Genomic DNA, 18,881 nt, shown 5'->3' on the forward strand with positions numbered 1-18,881 from the left:
TTAATTTTACGTATATTTTTATTGAAATATTTTCATTTTTACAATAACAAACATAACAAGTAGTTTCATAATGTCCACAAAAAAATCTCAAAACATGATTTTCAATCCTGATCCTTCACACGAACATAGCATTTTTTATAATACGTTAAAATGACAAACTACTTAATGAATGGGATCAGAAAAAAGCATTACCCTTTTTCTCAAAAACATTTTTATTGTTTTTTATAATGCAGAAATGCTTTCCTTTTTTTCTAATTTTTTATCTACATGAATCTTAATAATGACAAAAATTATTAGTACCGCGAGTGAATGCAAATCAAAAGAACGTAGAAAAATAAACCCATTTGTACAATTGAAAAAAGCCCACACGATTCTACAATCCAAAAACGTTTTTAAGTAGAAATCAGCACTTAAAATTATAAAATCGTGAACCCAAATACATACGTAAAAGCAAGACATTGTCACATTTTCGCACTTACATAAAAATTAACTGTTAATGGAAATAAAGAAGTTTCCTTACAATTCACAATTTCTTCCATCTAAGATCTATAAATAAACAATCACAAAACAATCGGAGAATTCGGGAAACTTTTCTTTACATTTTATGTTCAATATATAAATAAATGATAATAAAACTATTAACGGAATTCAGACATCATTCCATATACTTCATATTGTATTTATAAATTAGAGATACAATTGTATAAATAATTATACATAAATAGGGGAATCACTTTAAGAATATATTGTATCTCTATGAAACGCATCAAGACTCATTTTGGCATCTATATCATCAATTTAATAACAATACATTTGTAAACAACATTTTTGAACTAAGACAAAACTTGCAATATCGTACCAGTCAAACATATTAAATACCCATGTAGTGCCAGTCTAACAGTCAACTGCAAGCACATTTTTATTCATGCACGTTTAAACACATGAAAAATTCTCCCTCACATTGATTACCTCCCTTGGCAGACTGTACTGATAAGGGGATTTCACTGCGTAGGAGATTGTCTGATCATACAGGTACTATTCAGATCAAATCTGTAGTTTTTTTAACAAAAACGTTTCAAACAATACAACAATGTAGGGACGATTCATGAGACTTAATATAATAACATGAATGTTGCTGATGAAAACTTTGTTGTTGATTATGGAAATAAGGTTGATAATACAAATGCTGAAGATGATAATGATGTTGATGAAAACTTTAATAGTGATGATGTTGATAATATTTATGCTGAAAAATGACAATGATGTTGATGATTTTTGTCATGTTATTGATAAAGATGATTACAACGAAGATAGTTATATTGATGATGAACATATTGTAAATGATTATAATGTAACCGATGATGATATCAATGTATTAATATTTGATATCGGTGATGACTGTAACGTGAATAAAGAGAGAAATGCAATTGTGTTCATGATGATGATGCTGATGAAAAAATGGTGACTGAAATAATCTATTATCAAAGTTTAAATAAATACCCCTACATCAGAATTCATCGACCAATATGAAAGTGTAGTAGCAAATATATACAAGCTATGACATAGAAAAAAAAACTTGTCAGTAAGATAAGAATATTCAAATTACGTTAAACATACATGCATGTTAGTGTAATTCTTCAAATGTTGTGTTTCCTATGCATCTACTATGTCCCGATAATCTTTGTCTGTATGAATACTCAATAAAAAATATGACATGTAATATGTGAAAACCAAATCGCCTAAAAACCCATGACAATAAACTGAAAGACAAATTCATTGACTGAAGCTTTCACAAGCTTTCTATTCTCACATTAGAAATGTTCCGTGCTGTACATGAACCTGGTTGTATTCCTGGTAAATTATGAAATCAACATGACATTGACAACGTGAATATGTCCAAGAAATGGAATGACAATGGCCTCGTTCATACAGAAATATCACGTGACCGCCACACAGAATAATCTAAATACTATTCACACACAGGGAAAGCAGGCCAGAAGATCGGTATATTACAGCAATTTTGGACACAGTGTCACATGAACCACGTGCTGTGTAAAATCGACCTGCTTACAGAGTGTTCGAATTCTTGAATGATCTCGTCTATTTCATTGTCCAAATCTTCAAAATTTTCCGGGAAACTAAAATATTTTTAAAGGAAAAAAAAATGTCGTTAAATAACCAAAATTTCATGTAGATTTCTCCCAAGGGTTAATAATTCCCCCTGTCTTATTTCTATATTTAAATAAAAAGTCCATTACTAAAAAATCGGGTTTTTAAACCCTTTTAAAAAAATGTGAATACTCGACACGGGGGGACAAAATTTAAATTAAAAAAAAGTCTTGTCCCTTTAAAATTCTTAAAATAGTAAACTTAAAAACGCCGGGACTCCCCACCCTTATTTACGCAAAACCCGTGCCCTGTGTATTGACTCATGGGGGCTATCAAAGACGAAATACCGGGGAAAAAAGGAAAACCCTAAAAAAATGCAAAAGGTAAAATTTGAAACCGAAAAAAGACAGGAGCATTATAGAAATATAGCTAAAGGAGGGCCAATGTATAATATATTATAGTTATAAATACTAACAGTGGTCACCAGATCTTTGATTATAAAAGCCCCAATCGTAGCCTCCTCGTGATTATCCTGTATGTCTATGTTGATTATATGTACTGGGTTCGCACATTCTGATTTTTCTCGCGAATCCAAATCTACAAATTAATCATAAATTACTAGTAATAAAGGTTAATAAGCGTCATTCATGTTAACATAATTATGATCTATTTCATTGTCAAGAATAATTCAAATAATAGAGCGTCTCATTTTTCCTTAGCTAAACATAGGAATGTGCACACATAACTATATGTATATAAGCTGTATTTGTCTTCTACACATCTACTATGATAATTAAATCAAATTAATTCATGCCTATAGAAACCAGTTTTAATCCATTATATAAGATTCTTGAAGGTGAAATAACTTAATATTTTCAGAAAACATTGCTTTATTTTTAGCAATAATAGAATTTCCATTGCCACAGGGCACTCAAAAAACTCAGTTTGTCCAAATCGGTTAATATTTTAATAATTTTCATTTTTGAAAAAAATAATGTACATGTTGATAGATTGACAGCGTCTAGAATAAGTACCTTCTAAGATTTGATCATATACCCTCTCCTCACACGATACAATTAGGTCGAAATGTTCCTTGCAGGACTGGAATCTCTGAGGCTTGGACTTTATTCGTCGGTTTCTGTCCAGCATGTGTAAAATACCATTCTGTGTATATCTGAGCATGATGGTTAAGGATCGTTTTCTTTTTATCTTTTATATGCCTTACCTATTTTATACATGCATAACAATGCTACATTTTTATATATGAATCAATACAGCTACACTATCAATAAATATGAATTTGCATTGACGACAGATAACAGAGAGACCATATGAAATTCAACAAACGTGTTGTATATAAAAATAGACCCGGACAATCAGCGCTAGTTGCAGGTAATTTACATCGTTTTCATTTCATTAACAAAACCCCTTCAAGATATATTTACATGTGTACAGAACTGACTGTATTCAAGATGATATTATTTTTATTGTATTGTACTTCAACTTAGAAATCATTTATCCGGAAGTTAATGAACGGAGAGCATTCACTTCCGGTAACATTACAATAATAGTTCCCCTTGTTCTCTTAAACTATTAGCAAATGTCTTACATTTAAATAGCTATCGAAATCAAGTGAATATTGTAACTAAAAATATTCAAATTAACTTAAACGATGAAAAACTCCTTACATACACGTTACCGAATTTGTGACGTTCTACTTCTTAATTAATGTGGAAAGGGCTGTTATATCATAAATATTTATATTGGTAGTATTTAATATCATGCGCAACAACAAACCACAAAAGAATGTTGTTGATAAATGAGAGAAAATATTATCAATATTGCATATCTATACATACTATATTACATAAAATTTATTATTCTAGAACAAATTACTATTACTCATCATAAAATTTTCTGTACTAAAACATTTAAAACTAAAGATATCAACATTTTTAATAAATAAATATTATAATAAGGAAACCAAAATGATACATTTCTATATTGTTTTATCAATATTTGAAATACTCAAGGCATGTATGTGCATGACGGTTTACACGTTAAACCTACTGGAGTTCCGACGATGAAAATGAAAGTAGGAACATGCTCTTATATAACCTGCGGTTGTATTCGCGGTCAAGCTGAGTGAATACACCATTGCATAAGCACTTTGATTTTACCAACATATGTGTTTAATTACCACTCAAAGAAAAGCATGACGTTAATTCTTTCTAATTGCCGGCGTTGCGACCTCTGAATAGCTAGATAGAAAAAGAATCCAGACATTCAGTGAACAAAACAGTGAAGACCAACAATAAACTGTATTAAAATACAGAGATGGTTTAAGAGAAAATCTTACTCAGAATTTTATCAGAAAGAGAATATCGAATTTACAGGATTTACCATTATTTTTTTTACAGTTAAGTCGGTTGTTTATACCTCGTGATACTACATAATCGTGATGATGACAAATTTGATGTAGACTGAAATATTTTTAGTAGTACGAATATATAAATAGTACGAATAGATAAACTATGTACTCCAGTTAGAGCCATTTTAAATGTAATATGCTGTTGCAAGGTCAACTTTATGCCAAATGCAGCGACACAAGGCGCTATGCTTGAATTGTTATATTAAAATGAAACTTTTATGTCCTTCCTTAGATCACGACATTTTGACTTTATAAAACTGTCGCAAGGTCATATCTACACTATTGCACGGGATATTTTTGGTTGTGTTTTAAGTTGCACCATCACAGTAAAGGTCACATGGTCGACTTCCCAGCTTTACTGGTGCAGGAAGACCTAGTGTTCTTGCAGGCACGAACGGGCACCTTTGCAGAACATACTAGTTATTGTAGAACATGCCGCGTTGCAATGTCATACTTTCTGAAGTAAACCTCGTACAAACGGATTGGCACTTATCAGATTCCGTAGTAAAGGAAGGTGGACCTAAAAGCCCCATATCTTTTGTGAAGGTTGAATGACATTTGAAATAATGATGGTGTACAACATAAGATTTAGTACTAAAACGGAATCTTGTACGTCAAGTACATATTTAAAACTGCTGCTTCTTTTCATGTAACAATAGTTGATTGCAGATAAATAAATTTTCTGTAGTCTGATCTACCTATATTTGTGAATACAACGTAACAGCTTATCGGGGGTCATGAAATTGCTATTGGAATAAATTGTATCGAATATAAAACTAACGAAACGCTTTACTTCCTTAATCACTTATATTGTGTGACAATAAAACTTGACAGAAAACGACTGCGCCAGTGTGCAGTCAAGATTTAAAATCGAGTAAAACAAAACAGCATGCAATACCTTTTGCTTATAACACTAACCTGCAAACGCTCACCTGATAATTCTGTCAACATAAAAAGCAGGAGTTATAGGTAAAACATTTCTGTTAAATTTACATCATTTACCTAAATACTGGGTATCAAATAAGATACATGAAGGTGCAATGGACATTTGGATGTTATTTTTAGGAAAGTATCATCAAATTATTGTTTTTATATACTCTTAACATGTCGCTTTTTAAAAACAAAGTTAGTATTACGACTTAATAATATAATTGTTCAGAAAGGTGTATATTAGTACCATCAAACGCTTACAATTAGCATTTTCTCATGAAACATGGGAGAACGTATTAATTGAAACAAATACATATAATGTAGATTGAAACTTCCGTTCATTGCTCAATTGCATATACTCGTTCATTACATTCAGTTTATTGACTTTTGATTTTATGGTGTTGTTAGAAACTAAAACACTTCAAATAGACAATACGGCATTTAAAAAAATGTTAGGATAGAATTCTAATTTTAGTTCTAAATTAACTGTTCATGTGCATAAGGTGAATATTACCTCCCTTAAATGCAATTTAGTTATTCATAAGTTATTTTTACATAATTGGTCCAGTCTGTGTTCAGAGAACGGAAATTTTAGCATAAACATTCCTCCCCTAAACGTTCAGAAATAACATTCAAGTTTTGAAATAAAACATTCAAGTTTTGAAATAATAATCGCTTATTTTCACTTACAATAATTCGCTCTCTTTTAACGACACTTTTTGTACATGTATGAAGAGGGTCAATCCGTGCGTACAAAAGTAGTTTTCGATATCTATATAACTTCCTTATTTTTATTTTAAATGATAATCAGTAACATAAACCGAACGTCTAAGAAGAGTTTCAACATCCGGATGGTTTGACAGGGTTTTAACTTCCTTTGACGGAACTACTATTCTTAAAAAAAAATACCACAATGGTTAACACTAGAACCATTGTTTCTCCCAATTTTGACAGAAACATAAGCTTAAATTTTTTTGTTGGTTTATAGGTGTACCACTCCTATTAGATTTTGGAATTCCTTGAGTCTAGTTTAATCTGCTTAATTTTCCAACGAGGTCAGACTTAAACGAAACTTAAAAATTCCAATGTTAAGAAACAGTTTCTGGATACCCCTAGTAACTGAAAACGGCATTGCAATACCTTGTTTACTACAAGAGTACTTTTATACCCTAATTTTAGCGGGGATTTAATCCATTACGGTGAATGGTAATTCAATTCGTTTTATTGCACTGCTATCTTGTTAGATGGAAAATATTCAACATCGAAAAGGTTAATATGTGCTTAATTCAGTAAAGGAACAGCACTTTAAAATTGGTTAACAGTTACTTAACGTTGTTAAAACATTTTGTTTCGGTCAATTTCACACAGGAAAGGGAGAGTAGTACAGGAAAAAGGTAGACATGCAGTTGTTTTTTTTTCCAACTTTTCCACGACAATGGGCCGATAAAATTGTCAGAATCATACCATTTGAAATAAATGTGTAAAGTATGAAGAAACTTGGATCCTCTGCAAATTAAGATATATAACGGACTACAAAAAAATGGATATTCATACCAATTTCATTATAATAGCGGAGATATCATACAATCGTACTACACAAGGGAAATAACTGGAAAATTGAATGATAATGACCTTTGCTTTAATGAGTATAATAATTATGAAGTCATTGGTTCAAGAACTCGAAATTGCTGAAATAGAGCGGCATCACTAGATTTGGGCTTAATATCCACGTCAGGGCACTATAAGTTCGGAGGCTAGTATACAGTATAGTTAAGTGTCCATGCACTTTGGCTAAATTTCATTCATTATTTTCCGTTAAAGAAAAGAAGAACGAGATGGTGAAACATGACCTGTGAATAAAATGTTAACACAAGCTTTGATTTTCGAGGTATCTGAAGTGGTCGTAGCATAAACCAAACATTGGTTCAAACATTATAAACGCGTGCAAGAGGTGTTATTTCTATTAGTCAGCAACTTGATAAGGAGCCGAAGAAGAAATACAGGGTTTGAACAAGAAATCGTTAATTAACAGTAATGAGCGATTCGCAAATGTCCCCAAGGAGATCAACCTACAATGAGGGCTAAATAAATTAAGTTGCAGCTTGCACAAATCAGTAGGTGTTAATAAAATGATTCGTTATTTTAGAAGTGCAAAACAAGATCACCAACAGTATCCATGTTTTCTGATCATAAACTGCACTGTTCCATCATTTTAATTCCAATTATGAAATTTTGAATTCATTTTCCTTCTCCTTGATGAAAGGTTTTATCCAGAATGAAAGCTAAGATACTAAACGTAATAAGGACTGATTCATTAAACTGCTATATATGCATTTATTTTAACAATGTTTACCTTTATTAAAGGCAACATTTATGTTTATGTAGAATGTAGCGCTTATCCAGGTGACGGAAAGAATTTAGACGGGGATATACATTCATCTAAAGATTCTTGCCAATTTTCATGAAAAATTTTGACATAAAAAGAAAGTTATTTACCCATTGCAAATGGCACTCGATAACAATCCACGTAAATTACCAGAGGTCAAAATATACGAAAAAAAGCCCTTCCTGCAATAGGCATCCGGTATTTATATCGTGATAGTCATGTAAATTATTTCTTGAATCCTTTTACTTTTCTTAAAATCAAATTTGATTTTCTTGCAATAGTTTGACCGATTTGGAGGCATGCATCTTTAAAGTTTGGGCTTTCAAACAAATGATATACCATTAAACCAGGAATTTTACCCATGGATTTTGTGTTGGTTTTGTAGTAAATTTGAACATGGGTAAATTGCATTTAAAAGAATTTTCCCGATTAATTATTTAAATAAAAATATATTCATATGAACATTTTTAAGTTTGTATCACACAGCAATCAGGTTAAGAGGAAGTTAAAAGTACATGTATGTGTACTTAATATTGATTGGCATAATGCAAAGGGAGGTTTTAAAACTAAAGGTTTTCTCGACTTCAACAAGTTACTAGTGATGCGTCACTCAAAATGAATAGCTCTGTAAATAAAATATTACAACTGTGACCAAACAAACAAAAAATCCAGTTTGACGCTCATCATATTTCCGATGCTTCCACAAGAGATTACCCCTTTCCTTACAACAGCACGTGTCATATGCTGTGTGGCAGCTCTAAAACCATGCCCATACTTCACTTCAGTGTTGTTTCATCTTTTCTGGTCTTTCAGGATCATCGGTTCCAGCTCATTAATGTTGAAGATTGTATCGTGAGATTTGTTACATTCATGAACATACTCGATCAGTCTACAATTTTCATGAAATACCACCGATATTGTTTTCCATGCTTCCGAGGGATCAAAAATTTCACCATGGTCCCATTTCTTTAAACAATGGTAAGTCTTTAGTTCAAAGAAGGACTGGTACATTAATAAATCCAACAGCATAAGGACTTAAACATATCACCCGACCTCTATCCATAAAATGTAAATTGCAAAACAAATAATCCGAATATGACCGTTAAGTATGACCGTAGAACAGCAATGAGGCATGTTCATGAGGACCTTATTTAAATTTAATATGAGCTGTGTCACGACAAAACCAACATAATGGGTTTGCGACCAGCATGGATCCAGACCAGCCTGCGGATCTGATCAGGATCCATGCTGTTCGCTATCAGTTTCTCTACTTGTTATAGGGTTTGTAAGCGAACAGCATAGATCCTGATCAGAATGCGTGGATGCGCAGGCTGGTCTGGATCCATGCTGGTCGCAACCCCATTATGTTGGTTTTGTCGTGACACGGCTCATATATAATGCTCAAATTTTGGTAACTGCTATAGACTCTTTAAATAAACTTCATACATTCAAGTACTTGCAGATGTTACGTTTTAAACTCACAGACTATAGGTAAACACAGTATGATAACAGTATTGACCAGTAATAGGGAATGCAGCTTCCAAATTATAGCTTTTATTCAAATTAGACATATTCAAAAATGATTTTCTAACTTCCTAGATATCAATAAATAAAAGTAAATACCCAAAGATGAGCATAGTATATCTTTAAAATATGTGAGTGTAATTCACCAGAACAAGGAATATTAATTGGGTCAAGTGTAGGCACAGCCTCCAACTGATAATGAAAATTACAATAAATGAAAAGTCAAAGAAAGAACAAACCAAGTTAAAATTCAAACTTTGAAGAAAACAATCAATGAAGAACTGAAGTACAAAACATGCAAAACAAAATTAATGTGCCCAACTGCAAATTCAATTAAAATAGTATCAACTATATCAAGCTTTAACAACATATAATATAAAAACAAAATGAACGCCATATCCCCAGTATTTAAATTGACCCATTTCCTTCAAGTAGACCATGTGACCTAGGTGGGCGAATCAAGTATCTACATCTGTAAATGGTTATCGCTATTGTTAATATTCCATACTTGGTTGTCACTGTGACATTAATCTTTGGTCTCAAAGGGTCTGGCAAGCAGAGCTAATGAAGGTATATGTACATTTTAGTTATAATGATTTAAAAGGAGGCACATTTATTTTCTGACCTATGTTATTTTTAGGTAGTTGATGTCATGGTGACCTTGACTCCATTATCTCCAAGTGGGTTTGGTTAATAGAGCTCAATGCATGCACCTGTGAAGTTTGCAGGCCCTATGTGAAATGTCATAATTTGTTATGGTAGATAAAATAACGACAACACAGACAGACCAAAAATATTATGACCTCTGATCTATCTTTCATTGGGCTTTAAAAATAAATGGGAACTTATACACAAAGATGTTAATTACTATTGAAATGTCTGCCATAATCCTAATAATCTAAATACAAACTGCCTACAATGTACATTTGAAATCAAAATTACCTGCTTTACTCAAATACTCTAATCTAATTACAAAACAACTGACAGATTGTTTTTTTAATACTAAAACACATTGTTTTAAGCAAAAAGCAATTTAATTAAGCATCTATTTTCAATAAATGCACTAAAAAAACATTCTTATAACTACTAAATCTTCTACACAAATGAACTAGTGAGCAGAATTTTTTACTAAAGGAAATTATAACTGAAAACATTCTGAAAAAAGGTGTTAATTTACAAAGTTATCTTCCCCTGAAAGCATGTCTTTTGTTACTTCAGAATGTTTTCAAGAGTTGAGAACTCAAAACTGTAACAAGCAACACATTTGATTTCAGACTCATATTGCTTACTGCCTTATATATATTTCTTGATGCCAATGTATATTGCTTACTGCCCAACTGCCTTAAACATATATCACTTCCTGTCTAATATAAGTTGCTTACTGCCTTATATATATATTGCTTGATGCCCAATGTATATTGCTTACTGCCCAATGCATATTGCTTACTGCATAATGCATATTCCTTACTGACTCATATATATTACTTCCTGCCTTATGTATGTTGCTTACTGGCCAATGTATATTGCTTACTGCCTCATGTATATTGCTTACTGCTTTATGTATATTGCTTACTGCCCAATGAATATTGCTTACCGCCTAATGTATATTGTTTACTGCCTTTTGTGCACTACTTCCTACCTAATGTAAATTGCTTACTGCCTCATGTATATATTGCTTACTGTGAAATGTATACCCCTTACTGCCCAATGCAAGTTGCTTACTCCCTTGTGTATATCGCTTACTGGCTAATGTATACTACTGTCTCATGTATATTGCTAACTGCACTCTGTTTACTGCCTTATGTATATTACTTCCTGCCTAATGTATACTGCCTCATGCATATAGCTCACTGCCTTATGCAAGTTGCTTGCCCTAGATATATTGCTTACTGCCTCACGTATAATGCTGCCTTATGTATATTGCTTACTGCCTCATATATATTGCTTACTGCCTAATATGTATATTATTAGTTATAAAGATTTGTTGACAGGTTTTATGGTCCTATATAAACAGCTATTTGTAAATATAACCGGAGCCGCTAGGCGAGGTTTATATTACAAACAGCCATATAACATGACAACAATCTTTATTACGAATTTATAATACAGCAAGCATCTTTTTTAAGAGAAAAAAGTAAGATTTCTTCAAGAATCAACAGCAGCAGTGTAACAGCAGCAGTGTATATAAAACTTTATAAACGTCACGATTATCCAATGAAAAACGACGTTACAATCGTGCAGTATTATAATAAGCCTTATTACTGCCTTATATGTATATTGCTTACTGCTTTCTGTATATAATATTGCTAACCGACTTCTCTATATTGCTTACTGCCTAATGCAAGTTGTTTACTGCCTCATGTATATTGCTTACTGGCTAATATATATATTGCTTACTGCGTAATGTATATTACTTCCTGCCTAATGTATATTGCTTACTGTATATTGCTGACTGCCTCATGTATATTGCTGACTGCCTAAAATATATTGCTTATTAACCTCTGTATATTGCTTAATTACTGCCTCATATATATTGCTTACTACCCTCTGTATAATGCTTACTGCCTAATATGTATATTGTTTACTGCCTCATGTATATTACTTCCTGCCTAATGTATATTGCTTACTGCCTAATATATATATATTGCTTACTGCCTAATGTATATTGCTTACTGCCTCATGTAAGTTGCTTACTGCTAATATGTATATTGTTTACTGCCTTATTTATATTGCTAACTGCCTTATGTATATTGCTTACTGTGGTATGTGTATTACTTACTGCCCAGTGTACATTTCTTACTGTGTTATGTATATTGCTTACTGCCCAGTGTACATTGCTTACTGCGGTATGTGTATTGCTTACTGCCCAGTGTACATTTCTTACTGTGTTATGTATATTGCTTACTGTGTTATGTATATTGCTTACTGCCCAGTGTACATTGCTAATTAATGTGTATTGCTAACTGCCCAATGTTTATTGCTTTAATTACTGCCTTGTGTACATAGTTGCCTAATGTTTATTGTTCACTGCTCAACTTACATTGCTGACTGCCTAATTTATATTGTCTACTGTCTAATATCTACTTCCTAAGACATAATGATCAACTGCAAACTTTTATCATGTTGACCATCTGCAGCAAACTGTCCCCTGGCCAGTTCTAATCTTAATTATACAAAGTTCTCTCTTGTATTTGAGAGTCACTTTTAGGCACAGCACTGTTTGGTTAGGGGCTTTATAAATATTAATGGAAATTTCTCCTTTTGTGTAGTTAAGTACCTATTTAGCTTAACAAGTTTCGTGTGTGATCGTTATGTGGTAACCTTATAATCACACTTATCACATCATTGGAAGTGTACAAAATAATCATCACCTTAGTGCAGTAACAGGTTAACTCCTATCACATTAAATAAGGAGTTAACATATTACTGCACTACGGTGACAAAATCTTGCCAAATCAAAATTCATGCTCGACAGATGACAAAACTTGTAAGAAATATTCATGAACTGATACAAATGTACCACTTTAACTATACAAGAATAAACAATTATGACTGTAACGAGTCTCCTGGACATAGTTCTACCGATAAAACATTTCCATGTGATACTACCATTACTGGCAAGTCCTAAACCAAACTAAAATTACACATTTGCGCATCATAAAATGGAGGAGCAACTGATCCAAAATTCTGATCAATGAAACACTGTCAAATTTCTCACTAACGTTTTCTTTCTTTGTGGACCTCACCATCATAACATTTTAAAGACCACGTCAGCAGATCGACAACCTTTACATTCCACCCACTTTCATTAATTTTTTTAGAAAGCTTAGAGGCGCACATCTTAGATCACTTTAAAAAACCAAACAAACCCTATATATATCAAACATCATGGCTTCCAAAGCAACTTCAACAAACATCAACCACAGGTTTGTTTAACGTTTATAGAAAGAATAACAAGTCCCTCTAGTTGTGTGCACTATTTCAAAATGAGAATGCATACATAGTTTAGAATATATGCCATTGTTATATATTTTTTAAAAATCGATTATCCACTTCTTATTGCTATGACAATGACCCATTTTCAAAAGTGCATATATGCTGGAGAATGGACCAATATAGAAGCTTGTACTTTGAACCTCAAATTCCACAGGTTAAATCAGAAACAACAGACATGCACAGTAAACTTAGGTAAAACATCTGCACCAATAACATGTTAGCTAAAAATAGGAAAGTTCAGGACCACACAAAATTATTCTAGAACCAAAGTCTCATCCGTTCTTATACAATCCCTATCTCAATGATTGGTCATTAACAATCTTATGTTGTGTTCATGTAAAATCATACAGCTTTATATTCTCAACTAAGTAGCTCCTTTTAATGGGTACAGTATAGGGACCTATCAACCCACTGTCAATGATTATGTTAAAGAATTCCTTGTTCCAACTCCAACACGGGTTTTAACTGCAGTTGTGAAATCCTTTTCCAAATATCCACTAATAATCCTTCCATTCAAATGGACACGGGCCAGCTCTTGTAACTTATCATAAGCTGTCCATATCAGCATGGCAGTGTAGATAATAAATTGTAATCCAAAGTTTGCTGGTATCACAAGTTCTAACCCAATATGGGCCAAGCTGTTACTTTTCTTGGGCAAGAAACTTAACTCATTGCTTAGTACTGGTTGGTTCTAGGAACAGTTTCACGAGTTCAAACTAAAATAAATTCTGTGTAAACTATACTGTTTATTTTATTGCAAGATCGTCTGGAAAATTCTTCTTCAGTAATTCAATATATTTTTATTCAATAGTGTTGTATCCTGCAATCTCAGCAAGGTAGAGTTGTTCAGGAAGATATGCATAAATATTGCTGATTAAGGTTCCGTCACAATGCTGTTTTTTTCTCTAACATTTCGTTTTTCACTTATTTTTAATTCTCTTCAGTCTTCTACCAATCTTCTCCAAGATAATCCTTTCATATTCAGCTATTACTGAACTTAATTCTGATTACAATTAGTACTGTTCTACACAACTTCCTACCGAGACTATGAAATACTTTTCCTGAAGTAATTATATAATAGAAATTTTAAAAATTCAAGGGAAGCAACACCCACTTAATTTAAGATAATACTAACATAGTAACTTCCCTTATCTGCAAAAATTTACTAAAATTCAGCTGGATAAAGGGAAGTTATTATGTTCGCAGAGCACCTCTTATTATAGAAAATTGAAGACCAGATCACAACAAATACACCAACATCAAAAAACCCAATTGCTGTATGAACAAACTTTTTTGTCTTTATAAATTGCATTTAGTAGGTAGTCAAAACAGTAAGCACTTCTTACTTGGTACCTTTTTTTTTTTTTTTAAGAAATTAACTTAAAAAGTTAATTGAAAGCATCATGCAAGTGTTTGCTTTACATTTTAGTAAGACTTCTAAATTTCAAGTTTTCTATGGATCAACTATTTTTAGATAAAAATCAATCCATTAAAAGTACACCTTTATAAAGGCTTTAATATCTAAATTTCTCTTTAGACTATTTAGGAGTACGATGAAGAAAAATATATTTTTATTATTAAAATTATATAGTCATCCGATGCTTAATCTAGTATATCATTTGTAAAACTTTCTCCCAGCGATACTTTCTGATCTCTTAGAAATTACTTGTTATTGAAGTACATAGTCCAATGAAAGTTTTCTAACATACAAATTAACATTTACGTACAAGATAGGTTTCTGCACATTACCAAGGTTGTGCAGGTTCTACAGTGAATCTTGATTTGAGGACGAGTCTTTTCCAGGGACTGAAATATAGTCTATACTCAACGGACAGTATGCCATCAACAATGCTGAAAAGGGTAAATTTCTTCACCCTGATCAACTTATAGAGGTATTTGTATATATAGATATAAATATAAAAACAAAATTATAAAATGTTAAAATGGTATTCTGTCAGTTGTCGATCCATCACCATTTTAACACAAACCGTGCTCTGCTGGCTTAGCACACCATTTCACTCTGGTAATCTGTGGCAGTAACCTTTCACCTGCACAGGCATTCTTTCATATTACAACAATTCTAGAAGTAGCAAAAAAAAACATGGCAAGGTCAACATGTATGGGTCAAAAAATGACCCAATATTACTAAAAGTTTCTGTACTTGTCACTTTATTTAAAGGAAAATCTTTATCATTATAAGTTTTCCAAGTTAAAACATACACGTTTTAAAAAAAATTCTTTGTGTTTTCTATGAACATTTCAACTTTGCATAGTAAAATTGATATAAACTTGAAATAATATATAAATAACAATGTTAGAATTAAGATTCCTTAAAGAAAATTGATTTGGAACATATGTATATTCCAACGATACAAACTGCTTCCAGTATATAACACATGCTATTGTCCTCTACAACACACAACATCCACTTCATCTTCTCAACAATGTATACATACCTGCAATTAAATTAATCAAGTTAACTCAAAAACTACAAATGGCAAACTGGCAACATATACAAATATATATTATAAAGACTCAAAGTATAATTATGTGAAATTCAATCTGTTTTAATAAAATAGTTAAAACATATTTTTCTTGTTTAAACCAAAGATATATATGCCAAAACTAATTTAAAGATCTAACAACAGCTGTTCTTAAATTCATAACAAACACTGCCAACATATTACTCTCACACGAAGAACTACAAATACATGGGTACTTGTTCAAAATGTCAGAAAACCCGGACTTTAACATCATCTTTCTTGAAGGAGTGTTCAGAAGTAAAATAAACCTGAATTTCTGCAAAAACATGAAAAAATGAACCTATGAAATTGTACAGAATGAAGAAGATGCTAGGGATATGTCTCAAGTCGTCAATAAAGAGACACACAGAAAAGAAACAATACGCCCATATTCCTAAATATTCATGAAAGGGCATAAAAAGACAAAATTGTGCAGAAAAGGGTGCTCAAATTAACTTCTATTTGTGTATTAGCAAAGTTTGAAAGCTTATGTAATTCGTATGAGTACAAGTTTTCACTTAAAACATTAACTGGCTGTTAAAAAATAATTCATTTCACATATAAATTTTGGTGCCCTCTCAAACTTCAAATCAAGAGCACTGATCACAAAGTAATTCAAGAACACATTTGTTTATGATAAATACATAACAATCTTAATATGTCACATAGAGAAAAATCACCAATATCCAAGTAAGACTTTTTTGCTTTTTTTTTGTGAAATTAGAATATTTTACAGCTATAGCAGACAGATTTGTCTTAACCAATTTGCCAAGTTAACAAAACTGCTAGCACAAATTGTGAAGGAAATCTTTTGTTAAGCTTGCACATGTGAAAAACGTGAGTTTCAAATTAAAAAATTTAACAGAGTTATTCAATTTTTAAAGAAAGCAAGGAAAATATTAACACACCTGTAAAAATTGCCTTACTCAGCAATTATATGAAATTGACCACAAAATCATGACAAAGCTGAAAACGAATATATTCAAAGCAATATTATCTAAAAAAATAATATCTGTGAAATAATGCAATGAAGTTTGATGTCTTAATCATCTAATCCGCAGGTATTTTCAACAATGGAATGGATACAATGCTACGTCTTTTCTCTTTAGGTCTTTATACATCTCCTCATATGTAGTGTTGAAGTCATATGTATTTGGCGCAGTTGGTGATGGTCCTGGTAGTTTGACCTGGCTTCCTGTACCATACGACTGCACATTAAATCCCTTTTTACTGAAAAAAGAAAGAATCTTTGTGTTAGTATATGTCAAAAATATTGGAATATCGTCTGAAGATTTTTTTTTAATTCATCTTATTCCCGTATGTAATAACATACAAATAACTTAAGTTTGGAAGAGATAGATATAAAAATTGCAAATTTACAAACAAAATATCTACAGAGCTACAAATAAATATCAATATCCTTGACCAAATGATCAAGCATCAAACTGATAGGTCATAATAAAGACTGTTGTAATCATGATGTAAATGGTGTAAAGAAGTAGCTGCTTCAAGAGCTTGAGCACCAGTATAGATCTAATAAGTGATAAGGATTATTGAGTAGATACACCAGTCATGCCCTCCAGAAGCTAGCTCCAAAATCTTTTAACAAACTAAACATGGCCACATGGATCTCAGATCAGAATCTAAATGGCTTTACTTTTAGTCAAAAGGATAACAACTTGTTTGCTTACTACAATGTACTTCAGTAAAAAAAAACTAGAGTATTACTTTAGAAAGACACATCACCCTCATAGAAAGCAGTAAGTAGCCTGGCTGGGTTGATCTCTTACACTGTCGGGGTTTATGTCCAGGTGCCCCGCCCACCCCCCTATTAATATAAGAATTTAGCCCAATTAAGTTGGTGTGAAGAGTTTGACCCATTTGACAAACTTTCTTTCATACTGTCAAACCGTTGGAAAAAGACATCGCCCGTCCAAATTTAAATTATCTCAATGTCTTTTTGACATGTCTAATTACTTGGAATAATCAGAATTCAACAACGACATCTTATTATGATGGCTGATTTATGTTATGTCGTTATTTCGCACCACCAGATGCTGGATGAAAAAAGAAAAGTACAATTAAATGGTCACTCTAATAACTTTATTTTCTTTCGGTATGGCGCCCAATGGATCAAATTAAAGTTAGATGAATAAGTCTGGTAGTTACATCGTCCAATCTTTGTCTGGCACAAGGCAAAAACATGACAAAGTGATCACTTTTAATGATTTCAAGCTAGTGCCACACAATGCAAATTTTTAAGCACACAATTACAACAAAGTGATGTCCTGTAATTTGTAAAGCGGAATGAAAGACTGACAGATTTGTAGAAGGAAATTTTGAAGGAAATAGAAGGTTAAATATTAAAACTTTTGCCCAAACACTACAGATATCATTAATTTTCTTCTGAACTGTTATTTCTACTCTACAGAACAGTTCACAGGTTTCCCATTTGATGACCACCTGGTCACTTTACACACAGTGTAGAAGGGAAGAAAAGAACAACAATATTTGAATATATATTTTTATTTCACAAATCAATATAAATATACAAAATATCACATTTATGATTTGTCTAGTATATTTCATTTTCCTACCTAAGACAGCTGTGAGCCTCCATACTTCTATTTTGGTTACTAGAACAAACAACTGCTATTCGTAAATCTGGCATATTAACAGATAGATATGTACTTAAACTAAAGAAATAAAGTACAAATATTTAATTTGAGGAAAAAATATAAGTAAACTGTGTTAACAGAACCCGATGGGTCCAGATTTATTTTAAGGAAATTGGACTATGGTTTGTTATTTGTTTTCGACAGAGCTAAATAAAATGTATGATAGTTTTAAACGAAATTATTTCTGGAAAAATCTTTATATTAGTAAATTTATTTTCATGTACATTCTAAAATTTATTTAATCGAAAGATTTTATTTTTCCTCATCAAGTGCACTGTTTTATGACTTCACAAAGGTAAAAAGTT

At 32.0% G+C, this 18,881-nt stretch overlaps 1 protein-coding gene across 1 annotated transcript; it reads right to left on the reverse strand.

The window, feature by feature from the left end:
* On the reverse strand, positions 1-18,736 carry LOC132716055 (RNA polymerase II subunit A C-terminal domain phosphatase SSU72-like). Its single transcript, XM_060699204.1, has 5 exons — positions 18,496-18,736; positions 16,985-17,128; positions 3,144-3,283; positions 2,583-2,706; positions 1-2,132 (listed from the first exon to the last, which is right to left on the reverse strand). The coding sequence occupies exons 1-5, from the start codon at positions 18,567-18,569 to the stop codon at positions 2,033-2,035; spliced, it is 582 nt and encodes a 193-aa protein (XP_060555187.1). The 5' UTR covers positions 18,570-18,736; the 3' UTR covers positions 1-2,032.
* Between the last annotated feature and the right edge of the window lie 145 nt (positions 18,737-18,881).

Source organism: Ruditapes philippinarum, unplaced genomic scaffold, assembly GCF_026571515.1.
Source record: "Ruditapes philippinarum isolate M1 unplaced genomic scaffold, ASM2657151v2 ctg1970_1_1_1_1, whole genome shotgun sequence".
Classification (NCBI taxonomy): domain Eukaryota; kingdom Metazoa; phylum Mollusca; class Bivalvia; order Venerida; family Veneridae; genus Ruditapes; species Ruditapes philippinarum.

Coding starts and splice junctions, on each gene's coding strand:
- LOC132716055 (XM_060699204.1), bottom strand. CDS start 18,569: ATGCCAGATTTACGAATAGCAGTTGTTTGTTCTAGTAACCAAAATAGA. Junction 3,284..16,984: donor AAGAGAAAAGACGTAGCATT/GTATCCATTCCA, acceptor CATCATGCTCAG/ATATACACAGAATGGTATTT. Junction 2,133..2,582: donor AAAGATCTGGTGACCACTGT/TAGTATTTATAA, acceptor TTTTAGTTTCCC/GGAAAATTTTGAAGATTTGG.